This window comes from Euprymna scolopes, chromosome 5, assembly GCF_053919585.1.
Source record: "Euprymna scolopes isolate OS-2025 chromosome 5, ASM5391958v1, whole genome shotgun sequence".
Classification (NCBI taxonomy): domain Eukaryota; kingdom Metazoa; phylum Mollusca; class Cephalopoda; order Sepiida; family Sepiolidae; genus Euprymna; species Euprymna scolopes.
In genome coordinates, this window is record NC_136486.1 from 74,829,667 (window position 1) to 74,851,966 (window position 22,300).

General features: G+C 33.7%; 1 protein-coding gene across 21 annotated transcripts in view; it reads left to right on the forward strand.

Moving 5' to 3' along the window:
- Positions 1-22,300, forward strand: part of LOC145276852 (aryl hydrocarbon receptor nuclear translocator homolog) — a 281,732-nt gene that overhangs the window by 254,935 nt on the left and 4,497 nt on the right. For 13 of the 21 annotated variants that reach the window (XM_080128232.1, XM_080128225.1, XM_080128234.1 and 10 more), the window contains 2 exons: positions 5,415-5,478; positions 18,760-18,798. In XM_080128232.1, coding sequence (XP_079984358.1) covers positions 5,415-5,478; positions 18,760-18,798 — 103 coding nt within the window. The remainder of the gene's footprint in view (positions 1-5,414; positions 5,479-18,759; positions 18,799-22,300) is intronic. The other 8 variants (XM_080128240.1, XM_080128233.1, XM_080128227.1 and 5 more) reach the window with 1 other exon arrangement.

The following is a 22,300-nucleotide window of genomic DNA, read 5'->3' on the forward strand; positions in this document are numbered from 1 at the left end:
AGGGAGAGATGAGGTAGAAGAAGTTGAGAGAGAGATGAGGTAGAAGAGGAAGAAGTAGAGAGAGGGAGAGATGAGGTAGAAGAAGTAGAGAGAGAGATGAGGTAGAAGAGGAAGAAGTAGAGAGAGGGAGAATGAGGTAGAGAAGTAGAGAGAGAGATGAGGTAGAAGAGGAAGAAGTAGAGAGAGAGATGAGGTAGAAGAAGTAGAGAGAGAGATGAGGTAGAAGAGGAAGAAGTAGAGAGAGGGAGAAATGAGGTAGAAGTAGAGAGAGATGAGGTAGAAGAGGAAGAAGTAGAGAGGGGGAGAGATGAGGTAGAAGAAGTAGAGAAAGGGAGAGATGAGGTAGAAGAAGTAGAGAAAGGAGAGATGAGGTAGAAGAAGTAGAGAAAGGGAGAGATGAGGTAGAAGAAGTGGAGAGAGAGATGAGGTAGAAGAGGAAGAAGTAGAGAGAGGGAGAGATGAGGTAGAAGAAGTAGAGAGAGAGATGAGGTAGAAGAAGTGGAGAGAGAGAGATGAGGTAGAAGAGGAAGGAGTAGAGAGAGAGAGATGAGGTAGAAGAGGAAGAAGTAGAGAGAGAGAGATGAGGTAGAAGAGGAAGAAGTAGAGAGAGAGATGAGGTAGAAGAGGAAGAAGTAGAGAGGGAGAGAGATGAGGTAGAAGAGGAAGAAGTAGAGAGAGGGAGAGATGAGGTAGAAGAGGAAGAAGTAAAGAGAGGGAGAGATGAGGTAGAAGAGGAAGAAGTAGAGAGAGGGAGAGATTAGGTAGAAGAAGTAGAGAGAGGGAGAGATGAGGTAGAAGAAGTAGAGAGAGGGAGAGATGAGGTAGAGAAAGGGAGAGATGAGGTAGAAGAAGTAGAGAAAGGGAGAGATGAGGTAGAAGAAGTGGAGAGAGAGATGAGGTAGAAGAGGAAGAAGTAGAGAGAGGGAGAGATGAGGTAGAAGAAGTAGAGAGAGAGATGAGGTAGAAGAAGTGGAGAGAGAGAGATGAGGTAGAAGAGGAAGGAGTAGAGAGAGAGAGATGAGGTAGAAGAGGAAGAAGTAGAGAGAGAGAGATGAGGTAGAAGAGGAAGAAGTAGAGAGAGAGATGAGGTAGAAGAGGAAGAAGTAGAGAGGGAGAGAGATGAGGTAGAAGAGGAAGAAGTAGAGAGAGGGAGAGATGAGGTAGAAGAGGAAGAAGTAAAGAGAGGGAGAGATGAGGTAGAAGAGGAAGAAGTAGAGAGAGGGAGAGATTAGGTAGAAGAAGTAGAGAGAGGAGAGATGAGGTAGAAGAAGTAGAGAGAGGGAGAGATGAGGTAGAAGAAGTAGAGAGAGGGAGAGATGAGGTAGAGAAAGGGAGAGATGAGGTAGAAGAAGTAGAGAGAGAGATGAGGTAGAAGAGGAAGAAGTAGAGAGAGAGAGAGAGAGATGAGGTAGAAGAATTAGAGAGAGAGATGAGGTAGAAGAGGAAGAAGTAGAGAGAGGGAGAGATTAGGTAGAAGAAGTAGAGAGAGAGATGAGGTAGAAGAGGAAGAAGTAGAGAGAGAGAGAGAAATGAGGTAGAAGAAGTAGAGAGAGAGATGAGGTAGAAGAGGAAGAAGTAGAGAGAGAGAGATGAGGTAGAAGAAGTGGAGAGAGAGATGAGGTAGAAGAGGAAGAAGTAGAGAGAGGGAGAGATGAGGTAGAAGAAGTAGAGAGAGAGATGAGGTAGAAGAGGAAGAAGTAGAGAGAGAGAGAGATGAGGTAGAAGAATTAGAGAGAGAGATGAGGTAGAAGAAGTAGAGAGAGAGATGAGGTAGAAGAGGAAGAAGTAGAGAGAGAGAGAGAGATGAGGTAGAAGAAGTGGAGAGAGAGATGAGGTAGAAGAGGAAGAAGTAGAGAGAGAGAGATGAGGTAGAAGAAGTGGAGAGAGATGAGGTAGAAGAGGAAGAAGTAGAGAGAGGGAGAGATGAGGTAGAAGAAGTAGAGAGAGAGATGAGGTAGAAGAGGAAGAAGTAGAGAGAGAGAGAGAGATGAGGTAGAAGAATTAGAGAGAGAGATGAGGTAGAAGAGGAAGAAGTAGAGAGAGGGAGAGATGAGGTAGAAGAAGTAGAGAGAGAGATGAGGTAGAAGAGGAAGAAGTAGAGAGAGAGAGAGAGATGAGGTAGAAGAAGTGGAGAGAGAGATGAGGTAGAAGAGGAAGAAGTAGAGAGAGAGAGATGAGGTAGAAGAAGTGGAGAGAGAGATGAGGTAGAAGGAAGAAGTAGAGAGAGGGAGAGATGAGGTAGAAGAAGTAGAGAGAGAGATGAGGTAGAAGAGGAAGAAGTAGAGAGAGAGATGAGGTAGAAGAGGAAGAAGTAGAGAGAGAGATGAGGTAGAAGAGGAAGAAGTAGAGAGAGAGAGATGAGGTAGAAGAGGAAGAAGTAGAGAGAGAGAGAGAGAGAGAGAGATGAGGTAGAAGAGGAAGAAGTAGAATGGGACCAGGCAGAAGGGGAAGATCAGAATATGCAGGAGGAACACTGCGATTATAGGGAAAGACGTGATAGATCCAGATCTCCAAGGAAAAGGAGAGAGGTAAAGGAAGATATTCAGGAGGGCACAAAAAGAAGTACTTGTGGCATAAAGCCCCCTCATTATAGGGAGATATAGTGCTATGCAAATTAAATATAATTTACATATGAGCAGATAGCTCATATTTATAAACCGACACCAACTAGAACAGGTGGTTGTTGAACACTTGCTTAGCATTATACACAACATATCAATTTTCATTCAGCTTAGAATAATATGATTGAACTGTAACATTAGATTAATACATTTTAATAATCTTAAAAAATAAATTTAAAATTGACAGTTTTCGGTCTGCAAATTATATTATTTTATTTAAAGTAAAAGCCTTGGAATTTTATTAAATGTGAAGTGATAGTGCTAATTAATTCGAATGTTATGAAATTATACCAAGATTGAATATTGTATCAGATTGGAACTCTGTGTTTGTAGAAGGTCGAGTACGTAGCTAATTTAACACAGGATTCATTTACCTATAAATTTGTTTATCTTTTTAAGTAAACACGGCCAGACATAGTTTTGTTGAATTACATAAAATATCTTCTCCACACTCCTGTGATCATTGTCATCATGGTATTACACTTTTCCTGATGTGAGATGGTACGTATAACCTAATTAGAGGTTCGTCAGGTCGACACATTTCATCCATTAATATTTTTTCTGTTATGTTTTCGATGCTCTACCATTTTTTTTCTCTACTTCAAGTTTAAAATTTTATTGTCAGATTCTTGCTTTCTAATTTCGTCCATTTCCAGTAATGTATGTTGTTTGTGCATTACCTATAAGTCCTTAGCATTTCAATACAATGCAAACTCTTTCAGCTCAAATTTATTGCACTTATTAGATAATTCCTATTTTCTATTTCTACTGGAGGATCATAATTATCCTGACTTGTATCCACAGAGTGTGATAAGAGATCTATGCAAGCGTTATCTATTCAGGTATTATATGGTGCAATTATAATCAGCCATATTTAAAGCCCATATTTGTATCTTGTTTTATATAGCTGAGTTTAGTACGTATTTTAGGGGTCTATGATCCATATGGTGAATGTTGCACTAGTATTTATGAAGGACATAGTGGTACAAAAGTAGTATTTATGAAGGACATAGTGGTACAAAAGAAATAGGAATATGTTTTCCTCTCTTTTCTCTGCATGTCATTCAGCTTATGAAATAAAAAGTAAATTGGTTTTTCTACCTCTTTGCCCTCACTCTGATCATAAACCATTTGTGAGAAGCATGCACGAATTGAATGATCAGAAGCATCCATATAGAGCTTTTAGTCCTTTTCTGGAATAAGCCAGTATTTCCATCTCTTTGAGCTTCGTTTTTAGGCTTCCTCACTTAATGAACTAATAGCTCGGTGATATAAAAAATTTTTTTATTAAATTGACAGTAGTATGAAATAATTTCAATGAAGACCCTCACTTGTCTCACAATGGTTGGAGTTGAAATCAATTTTATTGATTTGACTGAATTTCTTTTTTGAACAACTCACACTTAGTTGCTTTCAGCCTGAGATTATATTTCCACAAGCTACTCAAGACGTTATCTATGTGCTGTAAGTGGTCTTCCATTGTATTGGAGAATATAAATATATCGTCCAAATACGGTAAAGCAAATTCTTCTTAACCCTGTAACACAATCGACATCAATTCATCGAAGACCTCGGGAGCATTCAAAAGTCTGAATGGCATCACATTAATAAACGCTGGTTGCAGGTAAACACAGTTTTCTCTATTGTTCTTGCTCAGTTTCACCTGCCAGTCATCCAACTTAATTTCAAAAAGTACTTTCTTGATCCAAGTGAAGCCAATATATTATCAATGATTGATAATTCTCAGATGTACTTCTTTGTAATTTTATTTAGTACCTTAAAATCAACGCAGAATCTCCTCTACCATGTATTAGTAGGACCCACACCTCCATGAGATAATGCCATGAAAAAGTCTGTAGAGAAATTCTGGCCTGAATATAATGAGAGAGTGGTCAATTGCTGACCAAAGTTAAAAAAAAAAAAAAAGAAGAAGAGGGATGGGGTCTGGCCTTTTCTTAGGTGGGGGGAGGGTGAATTAAAAAATCTTTGGATTGTTTTTATGAGAGGGAGAAATGTAGCAGATTGGAACCCTGCTGCAATAGTAGAAGGGTTCCAAGGCTACATATTTTGACGATACAGTTTTAATGTTTGAATAAATTTAAAAAAAAAAGGCAAGTAGAATTACTTGTAGCAATAATGGAATTTCCAATAATTAAAATAAATAGCAAAGGATTTACAATAACAAAAATAAAAATGTTTACAATAACAGAGGGCAAATGTAATGGATGACACAATTACAGTGCCTGAGTGGATCAAATATTTGATATATAGAACAGAAATAGGATTAATCAAGGGTTGCTAAACTGGAGAGTTGAGTTTGGATCGAGAGGTTCACTTGGTGAGATGATGACAACATGTCTTGGGAGCTAAATGGGACGTTTAGCCAAGATGTAAAAACTAGAAAAGAAAACTTGTTTTTTGTTAACTGCACAATGCTACTCAATTATGTGTCCTTTCTTCATGACAATAAGGAACTACAACGAGAAGTTGCTCCAAAGGAAATTAACAATAAAACAAATTTGAGTTAAAACTGTCAATGTTAATGTTTATTCATCCCATCTACTGTGGATTGTTTATTATATACAAATAGTGCTTTGATATTAAATAACCTTCAGAATTGTTGATATGCCATAAAACGGAGAAACCAAACTCAAAATTGTTCGCATTTAATTTAGTTTTTCTTTTCCTTCACACTTCCAACATTTGTTTTTGAAAAATCACCTTTAATGCTACTAAATATTTTGATCGTTATGCAAATACATGTGTACATATATATTTTTCTTTCTATTCTAGGCTTCAGCTGACTATAGCACCAATCCAGGATACAATCAAATGAGCCCAGATAACAGTTCCCCTGGTATGTTGAACAATTCAGAAAATTTGTTTCGATTTAAGTAAATACTATTTCATGTGCAAAATAAATTGTTGATTTCAATTTCTGCATAAGCAACTTCAATAACTCAAACAATTTTGAATTAATCTTTGTTAAATTTAATGTGAACTGCCACACTTAGTAATTTCCAACCACTTTTAACAGCTATTATTCAAGGCCTGAAATTTACAATACTGGACTATCTCAAGTTATTAGAAAATGAAAATAATATTAATGTAAAGTTTTTGGAATGTGATAAATAACTTTTCCTCAAATAACAAAATGGAAATGATCGACTGAAAAAGAATTAAAGAGTTTTTTTGTTTTTTTTTTGATTTATTGAATGAGGAAATATGAATTTTGAAGAGATCAATGAAACGTCAAAGAGGTAATTTGCTGATAAAGTTAATTGTTGAAAATCTCTCTAAATGATTAAAGATTATCCAAGTCAACTCAAATGAAGAATGTGTCAGTATGATGATATGATAATGAAAAGATTTTAAAAATTTTCCCACTCAAGATAGGTATAAATTAAAACTAGTTATAATGAAAAAATAAATTTTGACAAATGATCATGTTTTTGAACAGGCTGGAATTGAGGCAAGGATAAATTGTAAATTAGATTTCTTAGTGGATAGACTCCTGTAAGTAAAGCAGAAATTGGGTGGTGAAAACTAATTTTTCTGAAGTAAATAACAAATGGAGAAATCTCGGCTGACATTCAATTGACCTGAGGGTTAGAGTAGCAATATACATGGCCGTTAAAACACTTTGGATAATCACAGATTTCAAGGGGTTTCTGCTAAAATAGTCATATTTTAAAAACCAAAGCACTCTAAGTCTTCAAAATACCACTGTTTTGCAATGAATATACTTTCAAATGAATTAGTAAATAATAACATACATTATATATTTTTAGAGTTTTAAGCAAATAAAGTGATAAAAATGTGAACATCATAAAACAGCATTTTTGGTAAAATTTTGCGTAGTAGTAAATTTTAAAATATTTTAACAAGCGAAAATGTGAAATATGATGTTTTGGTTCACTTGTACGAACGGTACACACACTTCTAATTTTCGTCCCTTAAAAAATATTTTCAGTGAATTTTTATCAAATGGAAACTAATCTACCTGATTATTAAAAATAAAATTAAAAAATAATCAATATTTAAATATTTGTAGGAGGTGCTCAGTTAAAAAATAAAAACGGTAGGAAAAGACATGAAATGTAATTAAAAATCAAAATAATATTAATTAAAAATTTTTAACAATTTGTCAGCTTTAGCAAAAACTTGTTTCTTTTTTTATATTTAAATAGAATTTAAATACTTGATATTTTTCCAAGCATCATGTTTTCTGTTAGAGGGACGTCACTTTTTTAAATAACATTTATTTTTGTCTGTTTGTCATAATTCTTGTAAAGTTTCACAATGGGTATCAAACACTCTCTTTAAAAATAAACTCACTTAATTCTATGTCTAATCCTAGGTACGAGTGGCAAGCCTCCTCCTAAAACCTTTAGCCTTAACAATAACGCTAAGTATAAGTGGTAGAGCTCCCCACTAAAAAAATTTCCTCTGTGAGTTCATATAAACGTTAAAAAAAAAAAAGCAGAAAAAACGTTTAAAGAAAAGTGCACATGATTAATCCCCCCCCCAAAAAAAAAATAAATTGGTCAACTTTTCTAAAACGCTAGGATCGTCTTGAAATGGTGAATTATTTTACATTTATGTGAAACCAACCCCCACTCTAAATTCTAAAATTGTTTTTGTTTTGTTTCTATCAAGTCTTCAGGATGTTCACACATAATTTTCCTTAGCCCTATCATTAACCCAAAGTCAGAGTGGCAACCTCCCTACCTTCTCATAATTGCACAAAGACCCTCTTAAAACCACTCATAATCACCTTTTAGAAAACAAACCAACAAAAACACCCAGAATTTATCTATCATAGGAAATGGGGGGGAGGGTAACTGCCCTAAAACGCTCAAATGATTCAAAATGAGAAATCATTTTACATTAAATTCTAAAATAATTTTTGTTTATCTTTTATTAAAGTTTTTCAAGTTGTTCACATGCAAATGTCTATAAAGGTAGAATCACATATTTTGGAGAGGTGGTCAGATGGGGAGGGGTAACAGAAGGTGTTAATCTACAATAATACCAAAGAAATATTGCAATATATTCATTTTTAACCAATCCTAGATTTCGATTTACGTTTTTGGCACATAAAATGCATTACAACTAAACTTTGAGTTCTCTAACTTTTCTTTTAATAAGTACATAGCATTTTTAAGCAATCGCAGCATATTTATGTGCATTTACTGCAGATTATTTGGAGATTTTCAATAGCATATTCAGATTCCTTGCACAAAAATACACTTATATGGCAAATTTCATTGCTTAGTCTTGTGTTTTAACAAAGATATAGCATTTTTACTGTAAAAGTAGTGCAAAAAATGTGACAAAATGCATATGGTCTTAAAGAGGGGAAAAATATCCAAACACACAGGGCATAAAAATAGTCATAACTTCCTTGATTTTAATTGGATTTTAAAAATTTAAAAAGATTCTTTCTTAGCTTATCAAGCTCTTTCTATATATATTGAGATATTTTAAGCCATTTAAATTTTTTCATTGCTAGTTAGAGCAAAGGATGATTTTTTTCTGATCCATTGTGATAAACAAGCAAGATAACAAGCAACATCTAAAGTTCTAGTGTATAGATTATTTGGGATATATGGAATTTATGAAAATGAATTAAAATAAAGTAAAACCTTTGGAAACTTTTATTTATTCAGGTTATACATTTATGGAAATAATAATACATTTATTCAGGCTATAATAATAATAATACATTTATTCAGGCTATACATTTATAGAAATAATCTAGCAAATACTGAAAAGCATAAAATAGCAAAGTTATTGAATGCGAAAATATTAATTTTGAAAATATCAAAGATGCTTCATTATAATAGTTATTGAAAATAATTTAAGATTAAGAAAGAAACGATTTTTTCTTTTTTTTTTTTTCTTACCTCTCCAAGATAAACATATATTAAAGCAATAAAGAATCATGTTTAACAAATGATCAGATTTTTGATTAGACTAAAATTGAGGGAGTCAAAATGTGAAAGTCTTTCTTATGGAAGAATGTTGACTTACATTCAGTTGATGGTTCGACCATAGGATAGATTTTATCTGATGTAAATATGACTGGCTTAAAGAAAACCTGAAGAACTTAGCAGTGTAATAATATGGTTTGGAATTGTCAAACTAAGCATTATTGGATCATGCAGTCTGTAAAGTAGTTAAACTGAACTCTTATTAACTGTAGCAATTTCATGAACCAAAGGATTTTTTATTTTTTGAATCATAGAAAGATCAACCCCACAGTTTCAAAATAATCTAAGTACATGCTATATATGCTACTGACAATGCTCATTCTCATGTATCGAAGTTTACCTATAATTTTTCTTTAGTGAATAAAACAATAGAATGGCCACCATTAAATTCCATATCAGAGATGAAATTTCATAAAAATGACAAACAGTATGACAGTAAAGCAGACCCCATATGGGGAACTATATGTCACAAACTAAACCTGATGAAATATAGCATTCAATAAAATCAATGAATATAATAAGCTTTTGTTGCAAAAAAAGCCATGATATTAATATGCAAATATTTCCAAGATCTTTGTGTGCGTTTGTTATTAATGAGCAACCACTTATGAATGTTAAAAAATACTTAAGGATAAAGGTTGATCATATGGATAGATTGTCAGTTGGATGATGAAGAATATTGTGAGAGGATTGAAAATAATAACTGTAATGAATAAAATGAGGATGGTTTATGACAAGTATTTGACATTGAATTTGTTGATAATCATGTTGTAATCTACAGAGACGCAATCCCATGGTATTGTGTTCCATAGATGTGAAGTTTTAGAAAAGAAGTTTATTCATGGAAATTTCGTTTGATATTAGGTACATCGAGTGAGAAAGAAAAGTTCTTTGCAGTTGTGGTAAAGAGACAAGTTCTTGCTATGAATGTCTTACATAGAGGAACTAGAGATTGAAGCTCAGTCAAGCACCATCCATGGAAATAATGGCAGGGAGAAAGAGAGAAAGAGACTAGCAACATCATAGCCTCCTCTGTGAGACAGATAATACAATTATAGATTAAATCTGTATTGGTGGGGGGGGGCGTAATCTATATATATATATAAAAGGCAAATGCATGCAGTTTTTGTATGTCTCGAAAAGGCTTTTTTCGCCAACAGTCCCAGGGGAGTTACTATCGCTTAGAACTGTTTATATAACCCCCTAGATCATAATATGTATGATTTGCGAACGCGCGTTGCGTCTAGATTTATTTGCGTTGATATTTACAAAATTATTGCTATTTCAACCACTCAAATAAGACGGACGATGAGGGGAGGTTCTGTCATGATTTTGCCATTGTTTATGACCTCACTCAGATTGTTCGCGAGTCCACTTGTGTGCCCGATACTACAGGTCAATATGCAAGCCTCCTAAACCTTTTTCTCTCAACTTCCCCTGAGCTATGTTCATATTCCGTTCTTTCTCCTCTAGGATCCTCCGACCACTCCGTCATATCAGTTAAGATAAAAATGAAATGTAATAAGTCCCCAGACGTACCCCTCCACTGTACTGTATACCGATACTTCATGGCTGACTGGGATAGCTTCCGTACATTTATATCTGATCTACCTCTGCATTCCATGTTTAAAAAGGATGTGTCCTCTATAGTATCAGACTTGACCGAATGGTTAATTGTAGGCATAGACCGATTCATACCATCTAAAAAATTCCAACAAAAACCTACCAGCCAGCTATGGTTCTCCCCAGAATGTGCTGCTGCCATCGCTCACAGAAATCACTTTTTCCATAGCTACCAACGTAATAGATGTACTGAGACTAAAGCTGCTTTCAGGAATGCCAGCAACCACTGTAAAAGAGTAATAAAAATGCAAGAGAGCTATATGCCCAGTCTGTTAAATCCAAAGTAGCTGATCAGCATCTTGATTCCCACCAGTTTTGGCAAATAACAAATAGAATTCTGAACAGAAGTGTGTGTTCTATCCCAACCATTATCAATGGACCAGAGGTCATCTCGTCAGCTTCAAACAAGGCCAAACTATTTGCCAAGAACTTTGCAGCTAATTCTACCCTATGCGACAAAGGCTATCAACTCCCAATATTTCCTCCTATAACACAGAACACACTAGGTAACATACAAATATCTTTGCATGAGGTCGCCAAGCTAATCAAGAACCTTGATTCCAGTAAAGCAACTGGCCCTGACGGCATCCCAATTATAGTGTTAAAAAAGCTTCAACCAGAACTTGCCCCCATACTTACAAAACTATTAAAGGAGAAGTGCTTTCCAACACCCTGGAAAACCTGATCAGTATGCCCTGTATTTAAGAACTCGGGTGATAAGTCATCTCCCTCTCAGTACAGACCAATAAGTCTCCTGTGTGTCATGAGTAAGTTGCTGGAATCCATATTAAATAGAGAAATAGTCAACCACCTCAGCAGAAATAACCTTCTTAATGACATGCAATATGGTTTCTGCTCTGCAAGATCTACCACAGATGTGCTAACGGTTATATCTCATAGAATTAGTGAATCTCTTTACAAAGGCTTCCTTTCTAGAGTAATTGCTCTTGACATATCAAAGGCCTTTGACAAGGTATGGCATAAGGGCCTACTTCACAAGATTTCCAGCTACGGTATAACTGGAAATGTTCTCTCTATCATTAAATCATTTCTCTCTGATAGGCTCATAAGAGTAGTGGTTGATGGGCAAAAATCAGAGGCCTGCAGTATTAATGCTGGAGTCCCTCAAGGGTTCATCCTGGGCCCAACTCTCTTCCTGATCTACATCAATGATCTCCCTAAACACATATTTAAATCATTCGTTGACATCTATGCTGATGACACTACCATCTACGGCAATACATCAAAGGTTGTAAATGACAAAGCTCTCTCTGATTCTCTCTCCTCTGATCTCGAGCGCGTGGTTCAGTGGGGGAAGATGTGGCTGGTTACCTTTTAATGCATCTAAAACCAAGCTCCTATCTTTATATCATCAACGCTCTGATCCCCATCTGGCATCAATTGAAATGGATGGCTCTCATCTAGGAGAAGCCCCATGTTTTGACAAGCTTCTGGGCTTGACCTTCACTCCTGATCTGAAATGGAACACGTACATCAAGTCTGTTACCAAGGTCACTGGAAAGATGGTGGGATCCTTCTATCACTCCAGGAGATATCTTACTGCTGATGCAATTCTCTATCTATATAAAAGCCAAGTACATCCAAGGATGGAGTACTGTTGCCACATCTGAGCAGGAGCTGCTAAAACCGCCTATCCTACCTTGACAGAGTACAAAATAGACTTCGTGGCTTAGTGGGGGATGCCTTTTTCTCTTCCCTGCAACCTCTCTCCCACAGAAGAGACATTGCGAGCCTGTCTTTGTTTTATCGTTATTTCCATGGCAGGTGCTCATCTGAACTTCAATCTCTGATCCCCCCCTCGCCAATCTTTTACGAAAAACACCTGTCTAGCTGAATCCACTGTCAAAAACTTTCTCCACTCTTTATCTATGCCTAAATCAAAATGTAGATTCCATGAACAAAGCTTCTTTCTTAGAACTGCACGCCTGTGGAACTCTGTTCCGTCTGCCTGCTTCCCACTAGACTACAACCTGGATGTCTTCAAGTCCAATGTAAACAAATTCCTGATGAACTGCCCCCTTAAGTAGACACTTTATTAAATCTCCACACTAACGTACTGTACTTACAATAACCTTTATCCCTGAGTGGCTTCCGGGCCTTGATAAGTGGTGACCACCGTGTAAAAAAAAAAAAAACCCGTCTTGTGTTCGTTCAGCTTTTTTGTATAAAACCGAAACTACTTCAAAGCTAAGGCGCTGTTTCTGGCAATCGCTCCGGGGAACGTCCAGAAGCAATCAGCTTTGATCAATGTGGGGCCAAACTCCTTATATCAGACAATTGCTATTCAATCTGGACAATGGGGAGCTGGTTTTCCCCTCCCCAATATCTTGGGGAAACAACCAGCCAAAGTTGGGTAAAGAAAAGTTAAGTCCGCTACTTCTATTTGACCTCATCAATTCTGTTTTTAATACTTAAATAAATAAATTCAAATGTGTTTCAGTTGCTCTTTGTTGGCCGAGCGGGTAACGTGTCAGGTTTTTTGCACACTTTCTTTTCCACCTTCGCCTCAAGGCTTAGGGTTCGATCCTAACTACTTACCAAAACTGTTTTTTTTTTTTTTTTTTTTTTTTTGTCTCCCCCCCCCTCCCCCCAACACAAACACCCGGGCAACAATTTTTTTTTAAAGAAGTTTTAACATTGTTTTTTTTTTTATATTTAAACAGGGTTATTACTTCACTTTTTCTTTTGTTTTGATTTCCCCCACCCCATGTAACACGCACACCTTTAAACACCTGGGCAATGGCGGGTACCCCCGCTAGTACTTTCATAAATCAGAGTCCATTTTCTGTAGGCCGTTTTTGAACCCAGTCAATGATGGTACTTTTGCTAGTTCATTTATAAATGCTTAGTCATAAAAACAATTTTTTTTTGTAGTTTTTTTGGTCTTTTTGCTAGGATTACACTTCCCGTTTTAATCCAATGAATTTCTGTAAATGTATTTAATGAAAAAAATAAATTGAAGGGATATTTTAAGTAAAATACTCCTTCCTTCAAGAATAAATGTGGTATTGTGATGACTAAGATGATTCTAACTTATGAGAGATAGATGATGGGCAAAACAAGGACTTTAGCCCTTGACAAAGTCTGCATGAAGGGTTGCTAATGAAAATTAAATTGTACAGTATAACTGGACAAATACTAAATATAATTAGATCCTTCTCCGACAATAGGACCATCCAGGTTTTCATTGATGACATACATTCAACTGCAGAACATTAATGTGTGATTGCCTTGGATCAATCCTTGGACCACTATTCCTGATATTCATTAACAATCTCCCTGATAATATTGTGTATGAGATGGGTATATTTGCTAATGATACAATGCTCTATAATATGCACAATGGAAGAACATATATACACAAATTTAAGACAATAGCAGAATCCTTAGAAAATGGGCATAGTGGAATGGAGCAGTAAATGAATGATATTTAATGCTAGTAAGACTAAGCTGCTCTCCTTTAACAATTACAAGAAGTCTCTCCAGCCACTGATATTGATGACAAAGAACACCCTACCTGAGAATTCTTCCTTCATCCTCGACTTAACATTCACAAGAAATATGAACTGAAACAAATACATTGAGGACATTGCGAAGGCTGCTGCAAAGAAGGTGGGTTTTCTCTATCGTGCTAGAAAACTACTCGTATCTGTGAGCATCCTGTACTTCTACAAGGCCACCATTTACCCATGCACAGCGTATTGTTTCCACATCTGGGCTGGTGCATCTACCACTAGTCTCTCGCTCTTGGATAGGGTTAAAAAAAAAAAAAAGTCTTCAATCTAATAGATCCCACTTTGTCAACTAGGCTCTAACCCCTGTCCCATCGCTGCAATGTTGCATCGCTGTGCCTGTTTTACAAATATTTTAATGGAATATGCTCTGATGAACTCATTACACTTGTATCCCTCGACGTACTCACTTAGCAACAAAATCACATCCCTTCTCTGTTGAAGTTCTTAAATGCTAATAGTTTCTTCTCTCAAACAACTAAACTCTGGAATTTTCTACCTGCTTCCCTGATTGTGCTGATATACAGAAGTTTAAATGCAACATAAACCAACATTTTGTTAATCTTATCCTAGGCATTGTCCCAAATAGTAGCCCTTGCATCCAATGCCTTGTTTGGGATGAATGTGAGTAAAAAAAAAAAACAAGTACTAAAGAAACAAAAAATAATAGAATCTCTAACCATTCAAGTACTGAACAAAATACATCAACTTGCAAATAACAAAGAAGTAATACTGGGGTAAATGGAAATGATAAAGCTGACAAAAAAGCAAAAGGAGCTGCAAAGGGAAAATTATCAACAAAATACCATACAAACCTCAAATTAAAAACTGATCACGAACAAATATCAAGACGAATGGAATAAATGTGTAAACAATAAACTAGAATATATTAAATCAATCATTGGAGAATGCTGTACTAAAAACAACTCTAACAAAAAAAAGAATTTGTATTAAATCGATTACACATAAGCCACACTCGTTTAACACACTTGTGCCAAACCCCCGTTATGCACAGCATGACAGGAGAAACTCACCATCAAGCATATATTACTAGAGTGTGTTTATTCCATATCGAAAGAAATACTATCCTGAGTCCACCCTTAAAGATCTCTTCAACAAAATAATAATTTCCTAAAAGAAATAAATGTATTCAGCAAACTCACCACAATTCCTACAAAATCTGCATGACCTTAAATGACCATAGAAAGATTGATAAGTTGTTAAGCACAAACAAACAAGCCTAAAGAAAGGAAAAGAAACAAATTTGTCTTTTCACTGGTAATTTAGAAAAATCAAGTTTGCTGTTCTAAAAAAAGGAATGTTTGAACATGAGTGTTAAATATTTGTACAGATTAAACAATATTCCAGAAAGAACTATTGTTATATTATAATTTAAAAAATCATTGAATTCAAACATTAATAACGAATAATGAAAAAGAAACTGGAGAGTTCTAATTCCATCAAAAGGGAGGTAAATATTTTCTGAAAACTGAAAAACTTTGGCCAATTTAGCAAAACTTCATTTTCACTAATTCTTTTCAAAAACAATTTTCTTTAATAATTAATTTTCTACTTTATCGTTTTTCATAATTTTTGGATATTTTCATTACTGTGACATGACAATTCAGTAGATACCATTGGTTTTACTAGAAATTCAATATTTCATTTTTCGAATTTTGCTACAATAATGAAAAAAAAACTTTAAAAATCAGTATGCAAATTAGTTAACCATATATCTCCATATATTTTAACTTTTCCATTCAAGTGCTTAACTTTTCCATTTTTCATTGAGAAAATTTCATCAGGAGTACTTAGAGTGATTCAGTCATTCTATGTATACTTGTTCATTGATCAATTGTTGATTATTTTATATCAATATATGTTGAAGATTTTCTGTTTTTGCATAACTTCAGATGGCAGCTTTTATAATAAACACAACAACATGTAATAAAACCTGTTCATAGTACCACAACTTTGACTCAGACTTAGCTCTACATTTAAATTGATCATTTAAAATTTTATAAAAACTTTTCAAAGCAAATTCAAGTTATTGGGGTTTGTGATTTACCTACTAACTTCAGGTGAATTATATTATGGAAGTAGCATGCAGTTGTTACTGGTTTAAAAACAAAAACTTTTCCCTTTTTTTTTTTTCTTTTAAAAAGCTGAAACCAGAATATTAATTTAAAATAAGAGTTTCTAACAAAATGTGTTTTGTACAATTTGCTTATCATTTCAGCATATTTCTTCTGTATTCTTTCTTTCATAATTTTTAAAAAATACATTTTGGCATAAAAATTTTCCTCATAAAAACGGTTTTTGATATTTTCTGATTGTTTGATGCATAATGAATAATGTTTTTTGTTCTAAATACAAAAACAAAATCCAACCATATACTTGTATATATATTATATAAAGTTACACTTTAATATATTTGTACAAAAGTATATTTGTTATGTAAAAACAAAAAAAACAGTGCCAATAGCCAGGAAACTAGCAGGCCTAACAATTTGGAAATTGTCTGACAATTTTGAGTTATTGAACTTGAAAAGAGTTGCTCATCTCAATCCATTACCATTTGCCCATATGGCGAGTGATATGAATCTTTTTAATTCTACAAGGCCAAAAATCTTTTTTTTTTTCTTTCCATTAGAAAATATGATTGTTTGTAGAAGTATTAAAAATGAAATAATATAATATTTAATATACAAGTAATAAACAAGTGTTGACTTTGAAGTCTGTAGTTACAGTATTGATCCATCAAAAATTCAAACAAGGAATTATAATAAAACAAAAATTCTTAACCCATGTATTTTCAAAGAAAGTCTCTTTTCAACAGAGGATAAACATTAGTATAAAATGCTTCACTGGTTATCATAAATTTAAAAATGTACAAAAAAAATTATTTTCCAAAAATCCTCTGATGAAAAGAGTATATCTTTGAAAATAAGAATTTTTCATGATTAAAATTCTTTGTCTGAATTTTTGATGGATCAATAACTATTGTGATTTATTCAATTTTATTTTTCATTATCTATTTTTTCTATTTCTTTAATTGTATATTGAACTTTTTATTATATTAATAAGTTCTAATTTTAAAATACTATTTATATTTTATAATACTCTCTCTCTGATATATATATATATATATATATATATATATACACACACACACAATAAAAGTTAAGTTGAAAAATAAATTTTCTATGATAAGGCAATCTATCTAGATAAAAAAATTTTTTAAAAAGCTCTACCCGGTTAATAGGAGCAAACAATAGAATAAGTTAAGAAGATAAAGATTAAAGTTTCATAGGAATTTTTCCTTTCTGTAACCCTTATTGACTTGATAATGTAATAAAGTTCCTATGTAACTTTACTTTATGTTCTATCTTCTTAATATACTTATATGCAGTAGAACCCTAGGATACGGTGGCTACGGATACATTTTTTTCAGGTTACAATGTGGAATACAATGTTTCTCTGACCCTGGTTACGGTACTTTCCCCGCCTTACGATGTTATTTATAATGTTATTTGATTATATACATGTGTATTATATACTGTATTTTGTTACTAACTTTTAATATGTACTGTATAAAATTTTGCTTAGGCCCCGCTATATGGCAATTTCACCGTATAGCGGGTCCTAAGCAAAATATATATATATATATATATATATATATATGTATATATATTTAGTAATGTGATTGATAATTTAAAATTTAAAAATCAAATTATAATTAAATTAAAAATCCGTTTCATAAGAAGGAACAACAACAAAATCAATTATTTGTACGATCGTTTTGGAAAACAGTGTTTTTATTGTGGTAGACATCAAGTTACGGACAATAATTATTACATATAGTTTTTTAATAAACAAGGTTTCCTCATCAGCAAATTGTGAAGGGTTTTATTAAATTTAAATTTAAAAGATACCATAAATAAACCTAGCATTAAAAGTAAGGCAGATGTATTTTTTAATTTTTCGCCTTTTGAAATCAGGAACTATGGTTAAAGTACTCATATAGATGTTTGCTATAGCTTTTCACCTTATCGAATATTTTTGTTTTGTTTTTTTCTTTTCTCAGTAGCTTTTTATATGCTTTCACAACTATGGATTTTTTCTTATTGATTGAATAATAAAGAAAATTTCCAATTGATGTTTCAATGTCTTTATTTCCATTTTTCAGCTGTTTCATTATGTGGTATAGCTTATTAATTGAATGGTTTTAATGTGCCTATAAAAATAATAATCTAAATTAAATGTTGGTTAAAAGATATTTGAATAAAAACTCTGATAATAAGTTAAAAAAAATGCCAAATTGTTTTATTTAGATTTATCCAAATAATATTTCTGTATAAAATATCTTTTAGATATAAGATTGAAAAGTTTGTAATGCTCATTCATAAATTATCAACATTTTCAAATAAAAAAAAATTAACCTTGTAATGTCCTTATCGAAAATCAATTTACGAATGAAATAAACCGATGAAAATTTTTCATACTATTGTCCTCTTCAGCCTTAGTCTCATCTAGGTGCATTCTTTGTTTCGGCTAAGATCTTACCATATTTAAATATATCCTCAGTTATTGGTGTATGTTGATGGCACATCGATGATGTGATGAGAAGTATCGTTTAAAAAAACATTGTAAATGATCCAAAGAGCAAAAAAATGCTAATTTTTATAAATTTAATCCTAGTATTATTAAATACAATTAGGATCATTCATTTTTAATGATACTTTTGCTATTGATAATCATCTATTTCAATCATATAATAATGATCATAAAAAATTTCTAATAGTTTGACAAAAACAATCTTCATTTCCAACCCAATTCCACTTCGTTGTTCATTTCCACCAAATGATTGGACATACCTGCCAAGACTGTTTTTGTTCAGTCTAAAGTAGGATGTTTCTCTTGAAAGGATTTCTTGATTGATAATCAGGCCTTCCCCGACAGTCATTCTTATATTTTGGTTTCCAGATTTGCCGCCTGTAGGTTTCAACTTACCAGATTATAAATGTAAGTGAACTTTAACTCCTCACTTCTATGTCGAAGCTGCCAACATTATTGACTCTCTTCAATCATAATGAATGATTAGATGCAATGTTTTAGGAAATTAAAAGTTATTATTTCTTTTTAGTTTTTTCTTTTTATAAATGCCTTCCCCCTTTTTTATTACTTAACATCTTACAGTTTTTGTCTTTTCTTTAATATATTTTCTATTTTTACTCTCTTCAACCATAATGATGCAATCAGTTTTTGGATAATTGTCTACTAACTACTAAAGTTGAATGTTGCAGCTGCTGCTTTTTCTGTCTTTGGTAATCCGAGTTATTATTTCATGATACAAAGTGCTTAGTGACATAAATTGGTGCATATATAACACATCATTCTATAAATTCCACTCCTGAAAGGTATACCAAGAAGAATGGGACAAAATACATCTGAATGTACAGAAATATATTGGTAGCTATTGAACTCAATAACAGATATTCCACAAAATATTAAATCAAAATAATTTTTTTTTGGTTTTTATGAACACTTTTTTCACAAGTTGAAATGAAAAAAACATTATTTTCTTTCATTATAAGAATTAAATTTATTACTTTCTAATAGTATGTATCTTTATAAATAAAGTATATCCTCCAAGAAATTCCAGCAAAAGCCTAATAGCCAGCCGTAGTTTACCCCAAAATGTGTTACTGCCATTGTACACAGAAACCACTATTTTCACTACTTTCAGTGAAATAGATGTGCTAAAGCTGCCTTTAGGACTGCCAGCAACCATTGTAAAAGAGTAATAAAGAACGTGAGAGTTGTATGCATGGCCCAAAGTAGCTGAGCAGCGGCTTGGTTCTCATAAGTTTTGACAAATAATAAACAAGGTCCTGAACCAAAGCGTGTCCTCTACCCTAACCATTATCAATGGACCTGAGGTAATAATTTCATCTGGCAAAACAAAATTCTTTGTAAAAAACTTTATAGCAAATTCTACTCGTTTTGACCATGGCCACCTACTCACCATATTTACTCCTGTGTAAAGATTTAAATATTTAAAAGATTTGAATTAAATATGCTATGTGACATACATATATCTGTGTGTGATGTTGCCAAGCTAATCAAAAACTTTGATTCCAGTAAAGCGACAGGCCTCAACAGCGTTCCAATCATAGTGCTAAAAAAACTTCAATCGGAACTAGCCCCCATACTTACAAAGCTGTTTAAATATTGCCTTAAAGAGAAATGCTTCCAAACATCCTGGAAAACTTCATATTTAAAAATTCTGAAGATTGGTCATCTGCCTCTCAGTACAGATCAATCAGTTTCCTGTATTTCATGAGTAAGTTGCTGGAATCTGTGATAAATCGAGAAGTGGTCAACCACCTCAGCAGAAATAACCTACTCAGTGATATGCAATATGGTTTCCGTTCTGCAAGATCTACAGCTGATGTAATAACTGTAATATCACACACGATTAGTGAATCATTCAATAATCGCTTTGTTTCTAGCTCTTGACATATCCAAGGCTTTTGATAGGGTATGGCGTAAAGGTCTACTTCACAAGATTTAAATCCTTTCTTTCTGATAGGTTTATAAGAGTAGTTGTCGATGGGAGAAATCAGAAACTCATAGTATTAACGCTGGCATTCCTCAGGATTCCACCCTGGGCTTAACTCTCTTCCTAATCTTCATCCATGATCTCCTAAATCACATTCTAAAAAATTTGTAGACATTTATGCAGATGACATCACAATCTATGGCAACACTTCAAAGCCTGCAATGACCAAAGCCTTTCTGATACTCTCTCTCTCTTGATCTTAAGCATGTATTCAATTGGGAAAAAGGTGGCTGGTTACTTTTAATGCAACTAAACCGACGCTCCATAATTGCTCTGACCCCCATCTAACCCCAATTGAAACAAATGGCTCTTGTCTTTCGGAAGCATTATGTCTTGACAAGCTTCTGAGACTGACCTTCACTTCTCATCTGAAATGGAACTCATACATCAAATCTGTTGGAAAAAATGGTTGGATCATTCTACCGCTCCAGTAGATATCTCACTGCATAAGAACTAAGTATGTCCTAAAATGGAATACTGTTGCCACATCTGGGCAGAGGCTGCTTGGCGTGCCCTATTTTAATAGAGTTCAAAACTTCAGAACCTTTTTCTTTTCTCTGTAACCTCTTTCCCACAGAAGAGATGTTGTGAGCCTGTCTCTGCTCTATCATTATTTTCATGGCATGTGCTCGTCTGAGCTCCAATCCATGATCCCCCCTTACCAAACTTTCACAAAACACTTGACTAACTACAACCACTATCAACAGTTTTTCCCACTCTCTATCTGTGCGTAAATCTAAACGCAGATTCCATGAATAAAGCTTCTTTCCTAGAACTGCTTGAATGTGAAATACTGTTCCATGGGCTCGCTTACCAACTTATTACAATATGGTAGCTTTCAAGTCCAATGTAAACAAGTTCTTGTTGAGCCGTCCCCTTAAATAATCCAAATTCTACCCAATCTACACCATTAACGATTACTAAACTACCACATTACATTCATTAACCATTATCCTCGAGTGGCCTTAATAAGTGGTGACTCTCTTGTAAATAAATATATATATATATATATATTTAATAAACATCTTATTATTGAAAATTTATTCAAATTTTAAAAAAACATAAGCATGTAAGGAATGAATACAAAATTTTAATTATCAGACAAGAAGTACAAATAAACAAGAAAAATCTTATTCCATGGAGTTTCAAAGAATGCAATTCTTCTTATCAGAGGGAAGAGGTTTGCAAAATATACAATAAATTTTGCAGGTTAATGCATTAAAGGAAGCTAACAATATGAAATTAATCATACTTGAATCAAAAAAGTTATTTAACAGTTAGTGATAGTTTATAGGGATTTAATGAGATTAAGAAAGCAAGAAATAAGAAAAAGGATATGGTAAAAATCCAATGAGAAAGATGGTAAAATCCAGAACAGGATAAATCTAAAATGAGTCCATTGAAATCCATTGGTAATCCATAAGAAAACAGAATTATAAATGTCCAGGGTAAATTACAGCTTCCAGAAAAAGCAACCATCAGATCATGGAGAAGTGAAGTTCCAGTTTTTTATATAAAACTTTAAAAAGTAACAGATAATGCAAATGCAAGTATTCAAATAGAGATTCAAATTCAAATTGAAAAAATAGGATGGTAAAATAAAAGGGAGGAAAAATGAAAAAAGAGAGATAAGAACAGAGAAGAGGAAGAAAGAATATTAAGAAGTCAAAAAATGAGGAGAGAAAGAGAGGTAGTTGAGAGAGAAGGAGAGTAAGAAAGGAGAAAAGGGGGTAGATAGAGAATCATCTTCCTAAATCTACTTTTAGAACAGATAACTATAGGTCAGTTGAGGTCAATTTGACCCAGACAAGAACATAATTAAAGACAATAATTCAGATTTATTTATTTTAAATTTGGAAAGAAGTTAAAATGGGTGAGGTGTTTACTGATCATGAGTAATGG